Source organism: Pongo pygmaeus, chromosome 1 (assembly GCF_028885625.2).
Source record: "Pongo pygmaeus isolate AG05252 chromosome 1, NHGRI_mPonPyg2-v2.0_pri, whole genome shotgun sequence".
NCBI lineage: Eukaryota > Metazoa > Chordata > Mammalia > Primates > Hominidae > Pongo > Pongo pygmaeus.
The window spans coordinates 17,447,120-17,473,009 of NC_072373.2; the positions used below are offsets into that span (position 1 = coordinate 17,447,120).

General features: G+C 40.6%; 1 protein-coding gene across 4 annotated transcripts in view; it reads right to left on the reverse strand.

Moving 5' to 3' along the window:
• DISC1 (DISC1 scaffold protein) overlaps positions 1 to 25,890 on the reverse strand; it is a 418,421-nt gene that overhangs the window by 200,570 nt on the left and 191,961 nt on the right. For all 4 annotated transcript variants that reach the window (XM_054446009.2, XM_054445963.2, XM_054445979.2 and 1 more), the window contains exon 9: positions 20,532 to 20,720. In XM_054446009.2, coding sequence (XP_054301984.1) covers positions 20,532 to 20,720 — 189 coding nt within the window. The remainder of the gene's footprint in view (positions 1 to 20,531; positions 20,721 to 25,890) is intronic.

Consider the following 25,890-nt stretch of genomic DNA (forward strand, 5'->3'; position numbering starts at 1 on the left):
CTTCTGAATAAGGCTTGTGTCACCAGGCAGTGACACAAGGGTCCACTGCTGCACAGGTGTTTTAAACATAAGCTCACAGTCCTACAAAATGCATCCATACGATGAGCAAAAATGTAGAAGCAAAAGAAGGGCCTTACACAAACTTACATGTAATTCTTGATATAGACTCTCAGATACCCATCCCTATCAATAACAAACAGAATGTGAGGTTTAATGCAAGATGACAACAGGGACATTCACCCAATATTAACAGCTTTAGGCCAAAGGGCAAAAAACAAGAGAGTGGAAAAGAGAAGAAAGGAGTCCTTTTCTATATTCTTGCTACAGTTGTTCTCCTTCCTATTTACATAAGCATGGAGGGGTTTTTTTTCCTCCACTTACTTGCTGCAGGGCTATTAAAACTGTTTATTCCTCCCTTAGTCTATCACTCTAAATAAAGAGGATCATTTTTAATATTAAAAAATAATAAATTCATTTGCCTGTAAAGTTCCTTGAGGAACATGGAGTCATCCTTTTCCTCTGGAAAACCTGAACACAAACCATTCCAGATAGATGGGTGATTAAGCAACCAGAACACGGTTCAAACACAAAGGCCAGGAAGAGGCAGCTCTCTGCAGTGTCTGCATTCCATGAATACATGTTAAATTCATAGATTAATTTTTTAAATTAAAGCATTTGAATAGTATGAAATATCAACAGTCAAATGCTTCATGGGCCACAGGTTCTTCTCCAGTATTCCCCCAAGTGAGAAATTTCAAAACTGTAGAGACCATGGCTGTGCATTAATGAATCCAGGACTTTTACCTATCTTTCTTATCTATTGATAAATGTTTGCAAACTCTAAAGGCTTGAATACAGAAGTTTAGCCCATCTTAGAGAAAAAACGCCTCTTAAAGAAAAAAAAGGCATAAATTAAAGGGCATTCATACAAAGAAGTATATTAATATTTCAATTGTGGCAACCAAATTTGCCATTCCCAAGCCAGATGAGGAACTATTTTTTTCCAGCATCAGTTCCCACGACCCACAACCACAATGGCATGCTTCAGTTTCCCAGGAATTACCTGCTTTGGTTCTAATGTAGGTTTATCCCTCTACAAGTTCCATAAGAAAGCATTACTTGTGCCACCTCCTCACTTCCTCCCTTTCATTTCACCTTCGCCCCATCATTTCTTCAAGGTTCACATGTAGAGAGTTAAATACAATAACTGTTTCCATACTTTAATGCAGATAATAAGTTTTTCAAGTGAAGCAGAAAAAATATATATAGATCAGAAATACACCAGTGTCTTAATGACAAATTTCTTTATTCAGTGCTTTGGGGACCTCATCATGTAATGCTTCATGGAAGAGGGTGACTTCATATAATTTAATCAATGAAAAGACAGAGGAGAATTTGCTTTAGAAACTTCTATGCCCATATATCATGTAAAGGCAAACAATAGGCTTGTTCTGTGTTTGGTAATTAGTTGTAAACAGCTACACTTTGGGATAAAAAATATCATGTCTCCCCTTGAATTTGCATACAAATGCCTTAACACATTTCACGGTGACAGCCACGAGCTGGTTTATATACCTAATGGAGCCTGGCAAGACAGGATGACCTTTCTAATTGTCATTATGAGAAGCACAATTGCAAGTGACTTTGAAACATATGGTAAACTTCATTATGCTAAAATATAAAAGCTTCTACTTTGGGGCTCACGATTAATATTAATGTCAGACCTCCTGAGAAAAAAATGTACTCTAAATTTTATATCGTATAAAACCCTCTCAATACCAAAGACAGCATTTATTTATAGTCTTCAGTCTTCTTCATAGATGCTATTAAATATTACATTAGATGTGGCAAAATAGAATGAATAATCCTGAAACATTAAGGGAAGGATAATGATTACCTTCCCAGCATCAGGTCAAGTGCCACGCAGGGTGGGAACAGAGAGACTGACTATAAATATGGGTCCAAGGAGGACAGAGGATGTGTATACAGGAGAGTCAGTGGGGCCCGACTCAGATCACACAGGGATCTGTGTGGGCTTAGCGCACTTTATCCAGAGCACGCGGACATCCTGGGAAGTTAAGGTGGTCAGAGGAGCTGTCCTGATTAGGCATGGAAAGAATGTAGGAAGTGAATGTGTGGATAGATAAGGGTATGGGATAGTCCAAAGGTGGAGAGGAGAATGTGAAAGCCAATGGGAGCAGCCAAAAGCCGTGGGAAGACATGGTCGGGCTGGAGGGAGAATGACTCCCAAAAGCTGCAACAGGTAGAAAGGTGCCTTCCTGAATCCAAAATCATAGAAATTTCTTATGATTTACGATTACACATCATCAATGGAAAAGGATCTTTGCCTTAATATCAAATGCCGCATATCGTCTGTGCAGAGAAGGGCAGGGAACTATTGCAAACCCATTTTTCATGCCCCTGGTGACAGTTTCAAAGGTCATCCTGTCTGGCATCCTTCCAGGACAGGAATGAACTTTCTCTACCATTTCTTTGAACCCCCTCCCTTAAACTGCAGCTTCAAGGGCCACAGACACCATCAAGACACTATCCGTTCACCTATGAAATAACAGCATGCCTCTGGAAGGAAAAAAATAGTCCTGTAAGCAGGAGTTGTTTTTATAATGGATCAACTTAAGAAAATGGGAAATAAGAAAAAAACAGCCAAAGACAGTGAAGTACAAAACATGAGATGCATCCTGAAGAAAAATAAGGTCATGGGTAGGATGCTAAGTACTTCTCTCAGTTTCTGTATTTTAACAGTGGAGAAAATGTAAAATAATACCTTTCACAGATTTACTGAAAAAAGTGAAACTGGTTTATTAAGGTCTCAATTGCGGCAGTTCCCTGAATTTGTTTGAAAGGCCAGGTCCAATGCATATTAATACACAGAGTGGAAATAGGATGCCTTTACTCAGAAAGATCGGTCTATGTTGTTTAGTACATCATTTGCACCCTAATGCCTTAAGAAGTTTAAAATCCATTCTACACCGTTATCTCAACATGATATTATTTTTTATACTTTGTTCTTGGTCCATTATTAATCATGATGAGGGGTTAATTTCACAAATACACACACACATACAAATAGGAAAAAATGATTGATAACCATATTATATAAAGAGAAGGAAACCACTAGCTGCCTCCTTCAAAATAAAAACAATAGACAAAGGACATATGCAACACACTGTCAGGCCTTTGAGCCCAAGGTAAGCCATCATATCCCCTGTGACCTGCACGTACACATCCAGATGGCCGATTCCTGCCTTAACTGATGACATTCCACCACAAAAGAAGTGAAAATGGCCTGTTCCTGCCTTAACTGATGATATTATCTGGTGAAATTCCTTCTCCTGGCTCATCCTGGCTCAAAAGCTCCCCTACTGAGCAGCTTGTGACCCCCACTCCTGCCTGCCAGAGAACAACCCCCCTTTGACTGTAATTTTCCTTTACCTACCCAAATCTTATAAAACGGCCCCACCCCTATCTCCCTTTGCCAACTCTCTTTTTGGACTCAGCCCGCCTGCACCCAGGTGAAATAAACAGCCTTGTTGCTCACACAAAGCCTGTTTGGTGGTCTCTTCACACGGACGCGAGTGAAATTTGGTGCCGTGACTCGGATCGGGGGACCTCCCTTGGGAGATCAATCCCCTGTCCTCCTGCTCTTTGCTCCATGAGAAAGATCCACCTACAACCTCAGGTCCTCAGACCAACCAGCCCAAGGAACATCTCACCAATTTTAAATCTGGTAAGCAGACTCTTTTCACTCTCTTCTCCAACCTCTCTCACTACCCCTCAACCTCTTTCTCCTTTCAATCTTGGTGCCACACTTCAATCTCTCCCTTCTCTTAATTTCAGTTCCTTTCCTTTTCTGGTAGAGACAAAGGAGATACGTTTACGCGTTTTATCTGTGGACCCAAAACTCCGGCGCCGGTCACGGACTCAGGAAGACAGTCTTCCCTTGGTGTTTAATCACACGGGGACGCCTGATTATTCACCCACATTTCAGAGGTGTCTGGCCACAGGGGACGCCTGCCTTTGTCCTTCACCCTTAGTGGCAAGTACCACTTTTCTGGGGGGCAAGAACCCCCCAACCCCTTCTATCCGTGTCTCTATGCCTTCTCTGCTTTTCTGGGGGGCAAGAACCCCCCAACCCCTTCTCCTTCACCCTTAGTGGCAAGTACCACTTTTCTAGGGGGCAAGAACCCCCCGACCCCTTCTCTCCATGTCTCTACCCCTTCTCCGCTTTTCTGGGGGACAAGAACCCCCCCACTCCTTCTCTCCGTGTCTCTACTCTCTCTTTTCTCTGGGCTTGCCTCCTTCACTATGGGCAAGCTTCTGCCCTCCATTCCCCCTTCTTCTCCCTTAGCCTGTGTTCTTAAAAACCTAAAACCTCTTCAACTCACACCTGACCTAAAACTTAAATGCCTTAATTTTCTTCTGCAATGCCGCTTGACCCCAACACAAACTCGACAGTGGTTCCAAATAGCCAGAAAACGGCACTTTTGCTTTTTCCATCCCACAAGATCTAAATAATTCTTGTCGTAAAATGGGCAAATGGTCTGAGGTGCCTGACGTCCAGGCATTCTTTTACACATCAGTCCCTCCCTAGTCTCTGTGCCCAATGCAACTCGTCCCAAATCTTCTTTCTTTCCCTCCCACCTGTCCCCTCAGTCCCAACCCCAAGCGTCACTGAGTCTTTCTAATCTTTTCTACAGACCCATCTGACCTCTCCCCTCCTCGCCAGGCCAAGCTACATCCCAATTCTTCCTCAGCCTCCACTCCTCCACCCTATAATCCTTTTATCACCTCCCCTCCTCACACCCAGTCCGGCTTACAGTTGCGTTCCGTGACTAGCCCTCCCCCTCCTGCCCAGCAATTTCCTCTTAAAAAGGTGGCTGGAGCTAAAGACACTGTCAAGGTTAATGCTCCTTTTTCTTTATCCCAAATCAGGTAGTGTTTAGGCTCTTTTTCGACAAATATAAAAATCCAGCCCAGTTCATGGCTCGTTTCGCAGCAACCCTGAGATGCTTTACAGCCCTAGACCCTAAAAGGTCAAAAGGCCGTCTTATTCTCAATATACATTTTATTACCCAATCTGCTCCCGACGTTAAATAAAACTCCAAAAATTAAATTCTGGCCCTCAAACCCCACAACAGGACTTAATTAACCTTGCCTTCAAGGTGTACAATAATAGAGTAGAGGCAGCCAAGTAGCAACATATTTCTGAGTTGCAATTCCTTGCCTCCACTGTGAGACAAACCCCAGCCACATCTCCAGCACACAAGAACTTCCAAACGCCTAAACTGCAGTGGCCAGGTGTTCCTCCAGGCCCGCCTCCCCCAGGAGCTTGCTACAAGTGCCAGAAATCTGGCCACCAGGCCAAGGAATGCCCGCAGCCCAGGATTCCTCCTAAGCCGCACCCCATCTGTACGGGACCCCACTGAAAATCAGACTGTTCAACTCACCTGGCAGCCACTCCCAGAGCCCCTGGAACTCTGGCCCAAGACTCTCTGACTGACTCCTTCCCAGATCTTCTCAGCCTAGCAGCTGAAGACTGACACTGCCCAATCGCCTTGGAAGCCCCCTAGACCATCACGGGTGCCAAGCTTTGGGTAACTTTCACAGTGGAGGGTAAGTCCATCCCCTTCTTAATCAATACAGAGGCTACCCACTCCACATTATCTTTTTTCAAGAGCCTGTTTCCCTTGCCTCCATAACTGTTGTGGGTATTGATGGCCAGGCCTCTAAACCTCTTAAAACTCCCCAACTCTGGTGCCAACTTAGATAATACTTTTTTAAGCACTCCTTTTTAGTTATCCCCACCTGCCCAGTTCCCTTATTAGGCTGAGAAACTTTAACTAAATTATCTGCTTCCCTGACTATTCCTGGACTATAGCCACATCTCATTGCCGCCCTTCTTCCCAATCCAAAGCCTCCTTTGCATCCTCCTCTTGTATCCTCCCACCTTAACCCAAAAGTATGGGATACCTCTACTCCCTCCTTGGCGACTGATCATGCACCCCTTACCATCTCATTAAAACCTAATCACCCTTACCCCACTCAATGCCAATAACCCATCCCACAGCACGCTTTAAAAGGATTAAAGCCTGTTATCACTTGCCTGTTACAGCATGGCCTTTTAAAGCCTATAAACTCTCCTTACAATTCCCCCATTTTACCTGTCCTAGAACCAGACAAGCCTTACAGGTTAGTTCAGGATCTGCGCCTTATCAACCAAATTGTTTTGCCTATCCACCCCGTGGTGCCAAACCCATATACTCTCCTATCCTCAATACCTCCTTCCATAGCCCATTATTCTGTTCTGGATCTCAAACATGCTTTCTTTACTATTCCTTTGCACCCTTCATCCCAGCCTCTCTTCGCTTTCACTTACACTGACCCTGACACCCATCAGGTTCAGCAAATTACCTGGGCTGTACTGCCACAGGGCTTCACAGACAGCCCCCATTACTTCAATCAAGCCCAAATCTCATCCTCTTCTGTTACCTATCTCGGCATAATTCTCATAAAAACACACATGCTCTCCCTGCTGATCGTGTCTGACTAATCTCCCAAACCTCAATCCCTTCTACAAAACAACAACTCCTTTCCTTTCTAGACATGGTTAGTGCAGTCAGAATTCTTACACAAGAGCCAGGACCGCACCCTGTAGTCTTTCTGTCCAAACAACTTGACCTTACTGTTTTAGCCTAGCCCTCATGTCTGCGTGCAGTGGCTACCACTGCTTTAATACTTTTAGAGGCCCTCAAAATCACAAACTATGCTCAACTCACTCTCTACAGTTCTCATAACTTCTAAAATCTATTTTCTTCCTCACACCTGAGGCATATACTTTCTGCTCCCCAGCTCCTTCAGCTATACTCACTCTTTGTTGAGTCTCCCACAATTACCATTGTTCCTGGCACGGACTTCAATCCAGCCTCCCACATTATTCTGGATACCACGCCTGACCCTCATGATTGTATCTCTCTGATCCACTTAACATTCACCCTATTTTCCCATATTTCCTTCTTTCCTGTTCCTCACCCTGATCACATTTGGTTTATTGATGGCAGTTCCACCAGGCCTAGTCGCCACTCACCAGCAAAGGCAGGCTATGCTGTAGTATCTTCCACATCTATCATTGAGGCTACCGCTCTGCCCCGCTCCACTACCTCCCAGCAAGCCGAACTAGCTGCCTTAACTCAAGCCCTCACTCTTGCAAAAGGACGACGTGTCAATATTTACACTGACTCTAAATATGCCTTCCATATCCTACACCACCATGCTGTTATATGGGCTGAAAGAGGTTTCCTCACTACGCAAGGGTCCTCCATCATTAATGCCTCTTTAACAAAAACTCTGCTCAAGGCCGCTTTACTTCCAAAGGAAGCTGGAGTCATTCACTGCAAAGGCCATCAAAAGGCATCAGGCATCAAAAGGCGTCAGATCCCATTGCTCTAGGCAACGCTTATGCTGATAAGGTGGCTAGACAAGCAGCTAGCTTTCCAACTTATGTCCCTCACAGCCAGTTTTTCTCCTTCACATCAGTCACTCCCACCTACTCCCCTGCTGAAACTTCCACCTATCAATCTCTTCCCACACAAGGCAAATGGTTCTTTGACCAAGGAAAATACCTCCTTCCAGCCTCACAGGCCCATTCTATTCTGTCGTCATTTCATAACCTTTTCCACGTAGGTTACAAGCTGCTACCCTGTCTCTTAGAACCTTTCATTTCCTTTCCATCCTGGAAATCTATCCTCAAGAAAATCACTTCTCAGTGTTCCATCTGCTATTCTCCTACCCCTCAGGGATTGTCCAGGCCTCCTCCCTTCCCTACACATCAAGCTTGGGGATTTGCCCCTGCCTAGGACTGGCAAATTGACTTTACTCACATGCCCCGAGTCAGAAAACTAAAATACCTCTTAGCCTGGGTAGACACTTTCACTGGAAGGGTAGAAGCCTTTCCTACAGGGTCTGAGAAGGCCACCGAGGTCATTTCTTCCCTTCTGTCAGACATAATTCCTCGGTTTGGCCTTCCCACCTCTATATAGTCCAATAGCAGACCGGCCTTTATTAGTCAAATCAGCCAAGCATTTTTTCAGGCTCTTGGTATTCAGTGAAACCTTTATATCTCTTACGGTCCTCAGTCTTCAGGAAAGGTAGAATGGACTAATGGTCTTTTAAAAACACACCTCACCAAGCTCAGCCACCAACTTAAAAAGGAATGGACAATACTTTTACCACTTTCCCTTCTGAGAATTCAGGCCTGTCCTTGGAATGCTACAGGGTACAGCCCATTTGAGCTCCTGTATGGACGCTCTTTTTATTAGGCCCCAGTCTCATTCCAGACACCAGACCAACTTGGACTGTGCCCCAAAAAACTTGTCATCCCTACTATCTTCTGTCTAGTCATACTCCTATTCACCGTTCTCAACTACTCATACATGCCCTGCTCTTGTTTACGCTGCCAGTTTACACTGTTTCTCCAAGCCATCACAGCTGATATCTCCTGGTGCTATCCCCAAACTGCCACTCTTAACTCTTAAAGTAAATAAATAATCTTTGCTGGCAGGACTACGCTGAATCTCCTTAGGCACTCTCTAATTAGATGTCCTGGGTCCTCCCAGTTCTTAGACCTTTAATACCTGTTTTTCTCCTTCTCTTATTCCGTTTAGTTTTTCAATTCATACAAAACCGTATCCAGGCCATCACCAATAATTCTAAATGACACACGTTTCTTCTAACAACCGCACAATATCACCCCTTACCACAAAATCTTCCTTCAGCTTAATCTCTCCCACTCTAGGTTCCCACGCCACCCCTAATCCCGCTCAAAGCAGCCCTGAGAAACATCGCCCATTATCTCTCCATATCACCCCCAAAACTTTTCACCGTCCCAACACTTTACCACTATTTCATTTTATTTTTCTTATTAATATAAGAAGACAGGAATGTCAGGCCTCTGAGCCCAAGCTAAGCCATCATATCCCCTGTGACCTGCACGTACACATCCAGATGGCCGATTCCTGCCTTAACTGATGACATTCCACCACAAAAGAAGTGAAAATGGCCTGTTCCTGCCTTAACTGATGACATTATCTGGTGAAATTCCTTCTCCTGGCTCATCCTGGCTCAAAAGCTCCCCTACTGAGCACCTTGTGACCCCCACTCCTGCCTGCCAGAGAACAACCCCCCTTTGACTGTAATTTTCCTTTACCTACCCAAATCTTATAAAACGGCCCCACCCCTATCTCCCTTCGCTGACTCTCTTTTCGGACTCAGCCTACCTGCACCCAGGTGAAATAAACAGCCTTGTTGCTCACACAAAGCCTGTTTGGTGGTCTCTTCACACGGACGCGAGTGAAACACACAATGAAAAAAAGTAGGCCGGGCATGATGGCTCACTCTGTAATCCCAACACTTTCGGAAGCCAAGGCAGGTGGATCACTTGAGCCCAGGAGTTCGAGACCACTCTAGGCAACATGGCATAATCCCATCTCTACCAAGCCAGGCCATGGTGGCGCATGCCTGTACTTCAAGCTACTCGGAAGGCTGAGATGGGAGGATCGCTTGAGCCCAGGAGGTGGAGGTTACAGTGAGCCGAGATAATGCCACTGCACTCCAGCCTAGGTAACAGAGACTCTGCCTCAAAAAAAACTTATAAAGGCACAAAAAAACAAGTTGAATGTATTAGTCAAAGATATGCAAAAACAAGGCATGAATTAAATACCACTCTATTATTGTTATTATACTAATAATCTTTTAAAAAATAATGCTTATTATTAGAAAGGATGGATTGGTAGTATCAATTAAATTGCTATAACCCTTTTGCAAATCAATCTGCAGTATGTATGAAGCCATAAAAATGACTGCATTCTTTGGGTCATTAATCCCAATCTTGGCACTTTATCTTCAGAAACAAATTTATGAAATAATCATTAAACACCTCAGAATAAGGAGATAGTTAAGTAAGTCACAGTATATTGATTCTTGGACTGTTATGTACATAACAAATAATAAATGGAATACTATAATGCAACCAGGGACACAGAAGTGTATAATGAAGAGTATGGCTCTGAAGTGAGACAGATGAGTCTCATTTCAGTTCTTTACTTCCCATATACAGAAACTTGAGCCACTCTGTTAATTCACTGAGCCTCAGTTTCACACATCAGTAGATTGGGAATAATAAATTTGTCTCAAACTATAGTTATGACGATTAATTGGTGCCATGCTCTCACTATTGTCCTATAAGGTTAAGGACAGACAGCGGGTAAAATTACATTCTCTTTCTCAGTACAAGTGTTTAAAAAGCTTTCCTGTGCTGCAAGCACAGAAGAGAATGCAAAAAATGCAACCAGGGGCTCTGTTATAGAAGTTGTATGATAAACATTTTTCATTCATTTCAAAAATTTTATTTTATGCTAAAGGTATTTTTTGAAATAAATGAAAATTTTATCCTAGAGTAACTCCAGAAGTTTCATCAGCTTTGACATCAGAGAATTTCTCTATAATCTTTAGGGGAGAATTACTTCACTTCCAAAGGCTGACAGATTTGCAGGATTCCAGACCACTGGGGAATGTCAGTGTTTGGTGACCTTCTTAGGGCAGACGTGAAGTTGGTATCCAGCCACTACTGTTACTCAGTCTCTGAAAACAATGGAGTTGGGTGAAGGGTACACAGACATTTGCCAAATTTCAGTGTATGTGTCTCACCCAACATAATTGGTACATATGAACCAAAGTCGAATGCTGGATCCAGTTCAGAGTTAAAAAGAAGCCCAAGATTTCAGTCACCTTGTCCAAACCAGACAGACCTCCATTCATTGACAGACCATGCAATTATAATATAATTGCATTTGGTTCTTTCTTGGGGAAGGAAAATATCAGATTTGGGGAGACTTGAAGTGTAAAGCAGTCACGGTAAACATAGGAAAAGAGAGATATTCATAATGGGTTAATACACCAAAAATTAAACATCATTTTGGCAAATAAAATTTGGTTATAATTAAACCAAAAAGCAAAGTGTGTCATCAGTTTTTAATGAGTTATTAAGACTCCAGAAAGTATAATGTCAAAAGAAAAATAAAACGACATTCTATGACTACGCAGGCTTGTGGAACATGAGCATGCCTGCCTCATAAATTTTTGATGATGCCAAGTCAGTAAATCCTTAAGCAATTCTTGATGGTTTCTGTACTGGCCATAAATATTAAATTGCAGTGCATTCACTCAGGGTTGTCCACCCCTACAGTGATCCAGCCCTCCCCACTTACAGAAAAGCCTCAATGGAAAGTGGATTAGACAGAGTGGCCATCCCCAAGTCCAAAACATAACAGGACTAAGGGCCCAGGGCAGCAAACACTAGCTCCTCAAAGCAGTCAGGACACGAAAACATTCATCAGCATACTCTCTCTCTTTTATAAGAGCTCAGAGAATCTGAAAAATCAAATTAGCAACAAGTGATGATCTCTCCAGTAAATACTATCTCTCTTGGGTTGTTAACATATGGCAGCTTCAAAGAAAAAGTACACAGCTAAAATGGCAGGAGTGTGTACAGGAAGCCATAACTCATGATAATGCCAAGAAGGAAAACAAAATATTTCTTACCAAATTAATCATTGAAAAAACTGTGACCACATAAAAGATGTGATATTTAGCCAAGTAAAATTAAATTCTGCAAAACCTCACAAAATCAAATTTGGTTTATAAAGAATCAACCTTCATTCCTGAAAATCCTAAATTATATAATAGTTTAAATGTTGTTTTATTTATGCTGGGCGCAGTGGCTCATGCCTGTAATCTCAGCCCTTTAGGGGGCCGAGGCAGGTGGATCACGAGGTCAGGAGTTCAAGACCAGCCCGGCCAGGATGGTGAAACCCCGTCTCTACTAAAAATACAAAAAATTAGCCAGACATGGTGGCAGGCGCCTGTAATCCCAGCTATTCGGGAGGCTGAGGCAGAGAATTGCCTGAACCCGGGAGGTGGAGGTTGCAGTGAGCCAAGATCACGCCACTGCACTCCAGCCTTCACAATAGACTGAGACTCTATCTAAAAAAAAAAAAAAAAAAAAAGTTGTTTTATTTAACTAAAGTTCAAAACTCACTCAAAAGAAACCTAGAAAGATTGGCATCACATGTTGCAAATTGAATTCCTTGTAATCAAAAGGATGACAAATTAGTAAATTCTTAAAAGCAAACAGGGCTTCTAACTACTTCTTTACCAGAAACTGAGTAATGTATCAGTCTAATAACCAATGCATTCACTTATAGGAATACAAAGGAAAACATTGACATTTCAGCAGTTTAGAACAGGAAGCAGAACTAGCAACAGTTCTTTGAAAATATACAAAAAACTGGTTTGAAGTCAACAAATATGTATCCAATTAAATTGCTATAGTTCAACTTCTCTCTGATTTATGGTAGTATGCCAAGTTTCTCCTAGTCACCCTTCAAAAATAAAGAACTGAGGTTTTCATACAAAAGATATGAGTTTCATAGGGTGATAACGTATAGAACCTCCTACCACTGAGTTAAATTATCCATCTGCTATAACAACATGGCAGATAGTGGATCGTCATCTCAGGCACAAAATATAGGGAGGGTGCTTGAAAACTTCAAAAATGAAAAAAAAAATACCCGTCTTTTCAGGATGTTCAACATCATCAACAGATGACTTTTTGTAGACTTTTGTTTTGTAATTATGAATCTATGAGTGTGGTATTTAGGTAGGGTGATGAGGTTGCAGGATGGATAGAGAGACTGACATTAGGAATCAAGTTCATAAATAACATAAAGCAATGTCAAAGGTAAAATGGCAGGTAAGAAGGATTCAGATGGTGGCCTTGCCCCCTGAAGGCTCTGTGGCAGGATCCTTCCTAAACCTCAGCTTCTTCATCGGTAAAACAGAGATTCCAGTGGAGCCGGTACCACAGTGGTCCAGAGGATGAGATGACTAAAGTATGTCAAGTCTTAGCACAGTGCTTAGTTCTCAAGTGCTTGAGAAACAAAAAGAAAGGGGTAAGTCTTTGTTACTAAAAAGAGGATGACTTCATACAAGGGATCATTCCTTTCCTTCAAAGAAAACATTAAATCCACAATAGCTGTAGCTCATCCGTGCATACAGAAATCTGTGCCCAAGAGATACATACTGAATATACACAGTAAAGAGCAATGGAAGAAGAAATCTACAAAGAACTTATATTTAAACCTCTAAGGATCTATATGAAAGATAATGTGAATAACAGAATTTGGTTTTATTAATTCCAGGTAAGTTCTAATGATCATGACAATATATTTTCAAATCATAGGGATGATACTAAAACATAAAGCATTATGCTGAAGTTGTGCAGTTAACTGAGGGTGGTACCACTCCTACCTGGGGGCATTGAAAAATGGGGGTGGGAAGAAGAGTTGGATGCAGGCAATGACCAGGGATGTGAAATGTTCTGCAATACATGGTAGGGTCCCCATGCAAAAAATAATCCCCTCACCCAAAACATGGCAAGTAGGCTCTTCTTTAAGATCATGAAGTTCCACTTACCGTCATTCTTAGCTTAATCTTCAGGAAATTATATGAGTGTGTGTGAGTACATGTGTCTACCAACATTATCAAAGCCCAGAATCCATATGAAATGTACAAAGAGACTCTAATAGGCACTGATTAGTAAGAATAATCTACAAAGCAGAAAATCTGGCAGATATTTAAGAGACACCTGTACCCACCCTATTACATAGAGTCAAGTTTCTGCTCTAAACGAATTAGCATGTTAAAAAAAAACTGCCTGTTGCAATTTGGTATGAAATATAATTGAAAACATCATTGTATTTCCACCCAGGGGGTATGTGACTTACGTATTTTAAGGGAGTATAGAAACAAGTGGAGAGACAAGTAAAAAAGATGTAATAATAGTAGGGACTTCTAAAAATATATATGTATAAAAGTGGGAAAAGGAGATCAAAAGTAGCTGAGAGCAAAAAAATAAATGGACAAAGTATAAACTGAATTATGGAAATTCACATACAAGGGGCTAGAGTTAAAAGGGAACTCAGTAGCCGCAGGGACTATCTAATTCATCTCTGGACCATGAGGGCCTGCCACAGTGCCTAGCATATTCTAAGTACTCAATAAATGCTTGTGGAAAGGATGGATGGATGGATGGATGGATGGATGGAAATGCAACTTCAGGATCTGGTTCTACAGTATTATATATGAAGCAATTGAGACTCAGATAAAATTCAGTGACTTGCTGAAGATTATTCATTCATTGAGCCTCACATTCTGATGTTATATATATCAGGTGCTATGCAGATGATTAGGGAAGGGCAGGACTGAGATTAAACTGACGCCCCCTACATCCTAATCTAGGCTTTTTCCACTGTATGGGGATGCCTCCCAAAAGAATTATCACAGTGACTTAATAAAGGAGGGAGAAAGTTAGTTGCAAATTTCAAGCTTAGAAATTCACAGGCAAAAATGGCTGAAGGGAAATAATCACCTTAATAGTGATGCAAGGATGTAATTGGAAATGAAAAAATGGAGAGAAATTAAAAACACAAACAGATTTAATCAGGGTCCTGATAAAGTGATAAAGTAATCAGTAAGGCAAATCAAAGATAAATGATTAGAGATTTAAAACCTCAGCCTATCAGAAAAACCTGAGGGAAAAGATTTTGAATTTTTTTTATTTCTACCAAAAGATCCTATTTGACATATTTTTTTAATCTAAATGACCGAAGATTTCAAAATTGGAAAGGCAGACACATATCTATTTCCCATATAAACATCTACATTTCTTGCCACATAGCACTGCAACACTCATCTGGTTCCAAAGCAGACGGCTTGGCCCTCTGTTACCAAGAGCACTATCACCGTTCTGGCCCACAGAGCTAAGTTGTCTTATACATAGGTCTTAGCCAAAGCTCAGAGGAAAGAAGTGACATTTGGTGAGTCTACAGGATATGTTCTCCAGCCACTTTTTAGGTACTAAGTTACATCTCGGAATAATGTCAGAAATTGGAAGATGCCATATTAAACTTCACTAGCCCAAGCCCTAATTCACCTCCATAGTTTAATACCTTAATGTTTCTTAAAATTTGAGGAATCTTAGAATGACCCCTTTAAAAATCTGCTGAAAAACTGGATCTTTCTGTGGGAAAAACTGTACATACCTACATATCTAAAACGTGTATGTGGTTTCAGTCTTTCCTGTCCACAGTCCCTCCTGCTTTGAAGGGATCCCCTAACATGTTTTTTCCTAGAGGTAGTTGGTCACAACCATCGGATAACATGCTTATCACCTGGGTGATAAAATATTCTGGACACCAAACCCCGATGACATGCAATTTACCTATATAAAGAACCTGCACATGTATTTCTGAACCTAAAATAAAAAGTTGTAAAAAATAATAATACAAGTAAAAGAGCTTTCTGCATGTGTTATAAATCTGTTCAGGAGGACTTTCCACTATGCTTTCAAGAGAATTGTCTTGAAGAATTTAGCATCACTCTGAATTCCCAAAAAACTCTGTGCTTTTCCAGGTGCTTATGAGGAAGAAGGATGATGCTTCAACTGTCTTTTTTGCTCTGACTTCTAGGAAGTTCATTATCACATCATATTCTCAACCAAATAATTAACACTTGACATCGGCATTTTCTTCTGTCTTCATTTTTAAATTTTATTGTTGTTTGTTAATTTTATTGTTTTTATCTTTGTTATATGTATTGTCCCGGTTCTCCATTTCCTCCCTCTCCCTGCCAATAAAAGAGACCCATAGATTTTATTATTTTGTTCTACTTTTTCATCAATGTTTCTTCTACATATATCTGATATATGTGGAAAAAATAATTACTGCCTATATATGCAGAACTTGTAACTCACAGGACTTCTAAACTAAAAGACTTTTCTTAATAGGTGTGAAGTGAAATTCTGCAAGTAGCTGCATCCAGGAACTTCAGAGTTAAACCGATATCTCAGTATAATCTGTCACTGCTATAGTTTCTTTTCTTTGACCTCCAAACCTTATGTTGAAATTTGATCCCCAGTGTTGAAGGTGGAGCCTAATGGGAGGTATCTGGGTTGTGGGGGCAGATCCCTCATGAATAGCTTGGTCATCAATGAGTGAGTTCTCACTCTATTAGTTTCTGGGAGAGCTGGTTGTTAAAAAGAGTGTGCCATGTCCCTTCTCTCTCCCTTTTCGCTTCCTCTCTCACCAGTGATCTGCCCACGCCAGCTCCCCTTCATCTTCTGCCACGAGTGGAAGCAGCCTCAGGCCCTCACCAGAAGCACATGTTGGCACTATGCTTCTTAGACAGCCTGCAAAACTGTGAGCCAAAGAATTCCCTTTTCTTTATAAATGACCCAGCCTCAGGTATTCCTCTACAGCAACGCAGATGGACTAAGACACTCATGCTTCCTTTCATTAGCTATTTCAAGCTCAAAAATTATGAGATTGTGCCAAGAATTAGGGCAAGATCTTGTCATTGTGAACTTATAACTTTTCTATCTAAAGCAAAAGGTCCTAACCCCAAACTGTAATCGGAAAGGTGCCTCTACTCCAACCTCATTGCCCTTCAACTGCCCCTTCTCTGCCTCCCATTCCCCTCTTGCTCACCGAAAGACAAATGAGTTTCGGCTGGGCACAGTTAGCCATCGTTCTCAGAAAAACAAAATCTTGCTGCTTGGTATTCTCACTTGGAATCCCTTCACTTAGCTTATGAATCACCCTACACAGATTCCTGACAGCTCACTGGGCCAGGGAACCAGCCAGATTTTTGAGCTACATCTGCAGTATCTTTTCCACTCAGGCAACTGGCATAAGGTGGGAAAATTCATTAACATGCTAATGATGTCCTATTTAAAATTCTAGTCCTGATTATTCTGTGATTAAATCTCTCCCCTTGACGTCGGTTTCCTTTATAGCTGAGTTACAGTGTGAAATCAACAATATTAATAAAGTACAATACAGATTACCAATTTATACACAAGGGATGGTGAAAAACTGTTGCGTAAATCTGAGGGCTGTCCTTTTTTCTTGAAAAGCAGTTGTAGGCCGGGCGCAGTGGCTCACGCTTGCAATCCCAGCACTTTGGGAGGCCTAAGCAGGTGGATCACCTGAGGTCAGGAGTTTGAGACCAGCCTGGCCAACATGGTGAAACCCCGTCACTACTAAAAAAATACAAAAATTAGCTGGCCTATAATCCCAGCTACCTGGGAGGCTGAGGCAGGAGAATCGCTTGAACCTGGGAGACGGAGGTTGCAGTGAGCAGAGATCGCACCATTACACTCCAGCCTGGGTGACAAGAGCAAAACTCTGTCTCAAAAAAAAAAAAAAAGCAGATGTAGCAAACTGTAAAAGTTGCTGATTTTTTTCATTCCACCCTTCTTTAAATAAACACACACATTGGAATCCACAATAATTAAATGTTTATAGTTAATTTCCATAAATATTCAAGGCTTGGAAGATAGATTTAGCTTTTCCTTCTATTTCACTGCACTTAACATTGCTCCGAATTCAAATGTGTTATCCTGAAGTCTCAAGAACAGCTGACAGGAGTTAAAGCACACTTCTTTATCATCTCTTTATAGAGATTGTGTCTTGGCGACAAAAGCCAACGGATTTGGTGATGAGGTCTGTCTCCCTTTGCCCTTGAGTACCTTGGCATATTTCAGTTCCTTTTCTATCCCGTACTGTTCTATCTGCTGACACTCCAAACTGAATATCCAACTCAGACAACTCAAGCGCCTTCCAAGAAAGACAACTTATCACTACCCTCATTAATTTGGAAAATGAATAAAGAAGCAGACGATTCAAGGTCCGGATCTGCAATCTAAAATGCAGGAAGCGAGGACTCATTCATGTGTCATTTTAACATCTGGCGCCAGTAAATGAACAAATATTGATGATATAGTATATTTACTATTTTAAAAGACATCATGCTGGACACCAAAGCAGTACAGTGAAACCTAAGAACAATGTTCTGACCTCAGTGGACTCACAATCTAGCCAGAGACACAAGATACAATGATATTTTAAGTGATGCATGCAGCAAATTCATCTCAGGTGCATCATTAGAGATACACTTCACATCATTAAGAGGTCTCTGTATGAGAGACACTGCTAATTGTTCCCTAAGACTGCAAATCTCCCCTTTTGCTACGGAAACAGAATTCAGCACTTTAGTGGGGCACATTGCTGCCCAGGGTAAGGACGGCTCCCAGCCCCTCTTGCAAGTAGCTGTTACCACATAACAAGGTTAAGGTCACAGGGATGTGGCCGTAGCAGAGATGTGTACAGATTTCTAAAAGGGTACTTAAAGGGGATAGGTGAGCTCTCTTCCTTCTTTGTTTTTTTCTGGACTTGGACATGCATGTGGCTGGGTCAGCCAGGTTGGACTGAATGGCACATGTTGCGGGGCAGAGAAGAACAAAATAGAAGAGTCTGGGTTCCTGACAAGCAGGGTGGCTTGATCATCCGTGAGTTGCCTTTTTCCCCTGAATGCTGCATTCCACAACTATTGTTGGAAATCAAAATCTTTTTTAAGAATACTACATATTGCTCATTTCTTAAATGGTTTCATTCTCTAAGGCTAAAAAGAGTCATGGTACATGCATGCATATGTGTATGTGCATAAGCACACTCTCCTTTGTACTTCCTCTACATTTAAACTTGAACACAGAGCTCCCTCTGAATTTTTAACCCTCAAAACACAAAAAAAGCTGAATATGGACTTTGGCCCAGTTTTATCACATTTTAATAAATAAAAGCTTCAATATATTCAGGAATTCATTATTTATTTGTTTCCCACACTCTCAACCCTAGATTATTAATTTGGTTCACCTAAAGCCAACTCACCTCAAATTGGTTAAAAAAAAATTAAGCACGTGTAAATCAATGTATAGGGAAAGGGTGGCTGATCCAGAAAAATCCAAGTGTGAAAACATAAAGAGAGGCTTCACAACAGTAATGAGCCATCTGCAATTTAGAATCATCCATGGTAACAATCTCTCATTCCATTTGTTTATGTTTTATTCATCATTGTGAAAATACTTAGTGAAGTGACAATGATGAGATTCAAAAATATTGCATGGTTCTTTTTTTAAAAAGAGATATTAATGGCTTTCAAGGGCTCAACTATTCCAGTGAAAATATTGCTGGACTAAATTTGCTCAAATTTGTTCACTTCCTCTTTATTCTTGGATATAATATATTCTTCATTTTGTGACAAAAAATTATGTGGTGATAACATGAGAAATTCCATAGTTTCCATTGTTTATACATTTAAAAAATCAATAGCAGAAACCTACTTCAAATGTACAATCCTCATTCCTATCATGACAGAGTAAACTAGGCTGTGGTGTCTTGGGTGAGCATGTTGTCATTCCTTAGTACTACAGTTATTTAGCCTCAAACATACTGCCTCTAGTTACATATATGGCAAAAACAAGGCTTGACCTTTAAGAATGAAAAGAAAAAAGGTAAGTACTGAGTTGTTAAGCCAGCTTAAGGGTATTCATTACAAAGAAGACAGAATAACTACTGAACATACTCTTTGATTCAAATATCTCTATGAAGAAACCTCTCTCTACACAAATTGATAGGCATTTTAAAAGAAAATTTATTCATCCCGAACTGATGCACTTAACTTCAGCTGGCTGATTTTACATTTCTCAATCTAGCTTACAAATACTACTCTTCATTTACTTCAATTTACGGAATATTTACAAAAGCCCTATTTCAAATCTGGTTCCTATCAGCCCTGTTTTTTTCTTATTTCTTCTTAAATAAGCATACTTTGTAAAATATAGCCATTTATTCATATATATATTTCTTTCATTTGTTTTAGTAAAGGACACTTATTTAGGAACCATTTTTTAAGAAATATGTTTTTACTATCTCAATTTGCACTGAACCAGCATCTTCTGAGACCATCCCTCTGGGTGCAAATCTCAGAGTAAGCTCAGTTACTCTTAACAACTGGAAAAGGAAAAAACACAGGAACACTTGAACTCCTCTGACAAGCAGACACTTTGGCTAAGGCAGCATTCACATCTTCTACATCATCCTTCCTGGGGAAAGAAGCTCTCAGGAAAGTCCACACATAGAAGAGCCACTTTATGGTCTTCCCTCAATTTTCTCAGATCAGTCTGATTTAGTCTATGATTGTGCAGACTAGGAGATGGAGCCAAGGGACAAAAGGAAGATAATTGTCACACAAAGAAAATGCTCAAGACCTTGCCAAGGGAGAGATTGCTCTGAATAATAACAAGGCTATTAGCAAACAGAGGGTGAGATGGGGAACAGAAAAAGAAAAGACGTCACATGTGAATATGAAAACAAAAGCTGACAAGTAATTCCATTCAGTTTGCCAAGGCGCCTGCCAAAAATGTCCCCAAGGAAAAGGGCCATGTGCTCCATGACACTCTTCACAGTGACGTTCACATAAAGCACAGAACATCCTGCCTGGCCACAAAACACAACAAATATCATCAATATCTCGCCGGGAAACAGTTGTGCACTACCTACCATAGGCAGTCTCCTGGTGCTCCACTTCTCTTCTCAGTCTGTCGTAATCTTCTTTAACACTTCCCAGCTTTTTGACATTCCTGGAACTCAATACCAACAGCTTGCTGAGGAGTCCCTCCAGCCCTTCTCTCTCTGATGTTAATGATCTAATCTCCTCGGTGAGGTCTTTAGCCATACAGAAATGGTTTCCTACAGCACATTGTGGGAGAGAAGGAGGGAAAACAAGCTTTACAGCATCCGCACACATGGAAGATCTAGCAGCAGCTAATGTACATTCACAGCATGGGCAAAGAAACTGCACTTTGAGATTAAGTACAATTTCCTTAGCAGTCCTCTGGGGAAAGAACCTGGAAAAATATTGCTCTCCTTAAACTGGAAAAATCACCAGTCTTTTTTATCACTTTATTCTTGTTATGTCCGTTTTAGGAGTTCCATTGGTGAAGCCATCTCCCGTAAAGTATGATGACACAAAAATGTCCCAGTGGAATCCAGAGAAACCACAATGTGTCACTCCATTCAAATAATATACAAATGTCAAAGAGATGACATATTATAGCAGTGTGGGAAGGGACTGGGCCATATAATCAGAGTTGACCTAAATTAAATTCCTCCCCTGTTACTCAAATTTTGTGACCTGGAGCAAGAAAATTAGCACATCTGGGGCAAATTTCTTATAAAATATAATTGCAATAACACCTGACTCATAGGTAGTTACAAGAATAAACAAGAAATTCTGTAAAGCACTGAGAAAAATATATGGTAAATTAAATGTAGCAAGATTGCAGGATACAAGGTCAGTATACAAAAATCAATCTTATGTCTAAATAACAAAAAACTAGAAGATGATTTTTTTAAAATACAATTTACAAAATATTTTAAATCTCATAATACTAAGGGATACCTTCTTTAAATATGTGCAAGAGCTCTACAGTGAAAACTATTTTTCAAAAACTGCTGAGACAAATTAAAGACAAATAATTTAAAAGATACACTGTATACATACACTGGAAGTTCAATATTGGTAAGATTTCAATTTTCCCCATATTGATTCATTGATTTAATACAATTTCAATCAAAATTTTATGAGGTTCTTTTGTAGAAATTTATGTGCTTATTCTAAAACATCTGAGAGTGAGCTGGGCTTGGTGGTTCACACCTGTAATCCCAGCACTTTGGGAGGCCAAGGTGGTGGGTCCCTTGAGGTCAGGTGTTCAAGACCAGCCTGGCCAACATGGCGAAACCCTATCTCTACTAAAAATATAAAAATTAATCTGGCACAGTGGTAAGCACCTACAATCCCAGCTACTCAAGAGGCTGAGGCAGGAGAATCACTTAAATCCAGGAGGCGTAGGTTGCAGCGAGCTGAGATCCTGCCACTGCACTCCAGCTTGAGCAACAGAGTGAGACTCCATATCTAAATAAATAAATAAAATCTAGAAGGATGAGCCCATGAGTTTGAGGCTGTAGTGCACTATGATTGCACTTTTGAACAGCACTACACTCTTGTCTGGGCAACATAGCGAGGCCCCACCTCAAAGAAGAAGAGGAAGAAAGAAGAAGAAGGAGGAGGAGGAGGAGAAAGAGGGAGGGAGGGAAGGAAGGAGAAGAAGAAGAAGAATGAAGAACAGGAAGAAAGAAGAAGAAGGAGGAGGAGGAGGAGAAAGAGGGAGGGAGGGAAGGAAGGAGAAGAAGAAGAAGAATGAAGAATAGGAAGAAAGAAGAAGAAGGAGGAGGAGGAGGACGACCAAAGCAATCCTTAAAAAGTGAGTCTTGGTTTCAAGACTAATGCTAAAGCCACTATAAATCAAGGTAATATGGCATTGCATATAGATAGATAAACAGATCAATGGAATAGAATAAACAGTCCAGGAGTGGATTTACACATATACAGCCAACGAAAGTGCCAAAGCAAGTCAATGAGGAAAAGAAAGTATTTTCAATAAATGGTGCTGGAACAACTAGCTATCTACATGGAAAAAATATTAACCTTGATTCATACCTCAAATCACACAAAAATTTAATTAGAGGTGGATCACAGGCCTAAATGTAAAAGTTAAAACTATAAAGCCTCTACAAAAAAATATAAATATTTGATTGACTTTGGAGTAGGCAAGAACTTCAGATAAGATACAGAAAACACAACCTATTTTAAAAAGGATAAATGGGCTTTATCAAAATTAAAAACTTCTCCTCATCAAAAGACACAACTAAAAAATGAGACGACAAGTCACCGACTTGGAGAAAATCATTGCATTATGTTTAACTGACAAGGACTTGAATACTACAACTTGACAATTAAAACACAAATGGTACCATTGAAAAATGGGCAAATGACTTAACAGGCATTTTACAAAGTAGACACACAAATGGTCAATAAGCATATGAAAAAACATTTGACATCATTAATCATTAAAAAAAGAAAAATTAAAACCATAAATATTCCACTACAAGCCCACTCAAATGTTTCAAATTAACTAAACTAAAAATGTCAACATTCACAAGGGTATGGAGCAACTGGAACTCTCACGCATGTAAAATGGTCCCTTCAAGAAAAGTTCTGCCAGTTTCTCATAAAGTTCAATGTATACCTACCCTTTAATCCAATAATTCTACTTTCAGGCATTTACACAAAAGAAATGAAAACATGTCATCAAAAATATTTGCACTCAAATAAATGTTCATAGTGTCTTATGCCTGAGAGCCAGCCCCATACTGGAAGCAACCTAAATGTCCATCAGCAGGAAAATGCAAAAATAATACTATAGCTATGCAATGAAAGACTACTCAGCAATAAAAAGAAACAAACTCTTCATACATGCAGCAACATGTATGTGTCTTTTTTTTTTTTTTTTTTTTTTTTTTTTTTTTGAGACAGAGTTTCACTCTTGTTGCCCAGGCTGGAGTGCAGTGGTGCGATCTCAGCTCACTGCAACCTCCGCCTTCCAGTTTCAAATGATTCTCCTGCCTCAGCCTCCCAAGTAGCTAGGATTACAAGTGCCCACCACCACGCCCAGTTAATTTTTCTATTTTTTAGTAGAGACGGGGTTTTACCATGTTGGCCAGGCTGTTCTCAAACTCCTGACCTCGTGATCTACCCGCCTCGGCCTTCCAAAGTGCTGGGATTACAGGCGTGAGCCACTGCGCCCAGCCAACATGTACGTGTCTTTAGAAAAGATGCAAAAGAGTAGTGCCACATGATTCCATTAAGTTCTAGAACAGGCAAAATTAATCCATGGTAGAAGATATCAGAACAGAGAAGGAACGATGATGACTGGGACAATACAGGGTGTTGTTTCTTGAGTGATGAAAATGTTCTATCTCTTGGTAGGGCTGTTCATAACACAGGTGTCAAAATTCAAGAACTGTAAACACTTAAGACCTGTGCATTCCATTGAATATAAACCATACCTCAATTAAAAAGACGAAAAATTAAGAAATTTTTAAGCATGAACATTGAATAAATAAATATATAACATTAATGAGTGTCCCATAAATTAGTTAGTGTTAATTAGAAAACCCCACTGTGCTTTCTAAGAATTTATGGTAACCATAATCACAATAATAGCTACAAACTTTCTCACCTTTAAATGTCATCACAACTTTAGGAAACAGGTTATATCTTATATTATTATTATTATTATTTTACATTTTAACATCTCTGAAACAGGGATGTGTCCTACAATCACCATCAGCCAGGAAGTAGTCAGGATGCAGTGGTTATAACTGGATTGTTTTCCCTGGCCTGGCTGACCATCTGCAACCCCCTGGTGTTTCAATGTACAAACTATTTTAGGACCATCTGCGTACTGGCTGTTGCCTGAAAATCTTGTGTTGATGTGGATTTGTAAGACTGGGAAAGCACCAGCATTCAAAACTTGAAGAAAGGTGTTAGCAGTTTGGCAGACAATCCTACAGAAAACACTTTATTCTTGGGGGAGAAAAGTTGCCTCCCAACAACTTCAATGGTTCAGAGGATGATGATGTGTGGGGAAACATGAACCTCGACAACGTTGAGTCCAAATGTGTTTCAAAAGACTCAGACTGAATAAGAAGATGCCAAGGAAAACCTTAACCAATTTATTTTCCTTTTTAATGAGTGATATGTGATTTTTCAAAAGCCTAAATACATCTAAAAGAGCTATATCAGTAAGTATAAGATAAAAATTCTAAACCATAGAAAGCACTGTAACTGCTTAATTGACAGCAATTTTTCTTTCTTTGTAATATATAAAATAATGGGTGCTTTTTATGTTCACCGAAATTCATATTGTTATCTCTTTTTACAATTGGGAAAGTGGAAATCTGGAGAACTAAAATATCTTGCTGAAGATCACAGTGCAATAAACCATAGGGCAAGTTTCCAACTCGAACATCACCCCAGAACACCTCCTTTTAAACATAAATTATGTTGCTAGCTTCTTTATTGTTACTTAGCAGGCAGATTTCAAACTGATACAAATGTTGAAAATGATACAAAATGTTTTCCCACCTTAAAGGCATTCTGAAACCTAGCACATAACATCTGTCACTGAAGTCCATAGTTTCCAATGCCGTGATTGGAATAAAGACCCTACTGAGACTCAGGTGTTTGTCTCTCACTGTTTAAAGCAACATGACAAACATAAAAGAGAACAAGTACTGCTCCTGCTCTCCAGGAAGTTACCATAAAATAAAGGGGATAAGGTGCCTTCCAAAGAAAAAGCAAATACTAGGAGAGGTCGAGAAGAGAGATTATCCCAGAAGGAGAGACTGACGCAAGTTTCAGGAGGGAAGAATATAAGAGTCCCAAAAGAAGAAATAGGAACCCTGGTTAGAGAGCAATGGGCAGGGGGTAAGAGCTGAGACTAAACTCACAAGGAAGTTGCTTCAAAACAATAGTGCCCCAAATGCCAAGCTGATGGGTTGGACCCATTTAGGAAAAACCCGCAAAGTCCACAGGAGAGCAGACTGCACTTCCATGAGCTTCAAGCTGTAAACAGTAACCTCAAATAAAACTTTTCCTGGATTGGTAATTTCCATCCTGAACAATGGCCAAGTCAAGGAAGCTGAGGATCAAGCCCCCTACCGCATGCCACAAAGAACCTCAAGGGACCCCACGCTCTGGGGAGCTCGCAGGAGGACCAGCACAGAGGTATGACTGCGTTGGGGCAGGGTGGCCACATGTACAATGTTGTACCTTCCAATGTCCCTCCTTAGGCTGTGCTTATGAAGTCCCAACACGTCTTCTGGGCTGTTTTCAACCAAGAGAGTTAATAAAAAGTGGGATGGGCACCAACTATGCCTCCAGAGACACCAGGCAGAATATGCCACAGCGTGCCATTTCCTCCTACAAACAGTCAGAAAGAAAAGATCTCTAAAA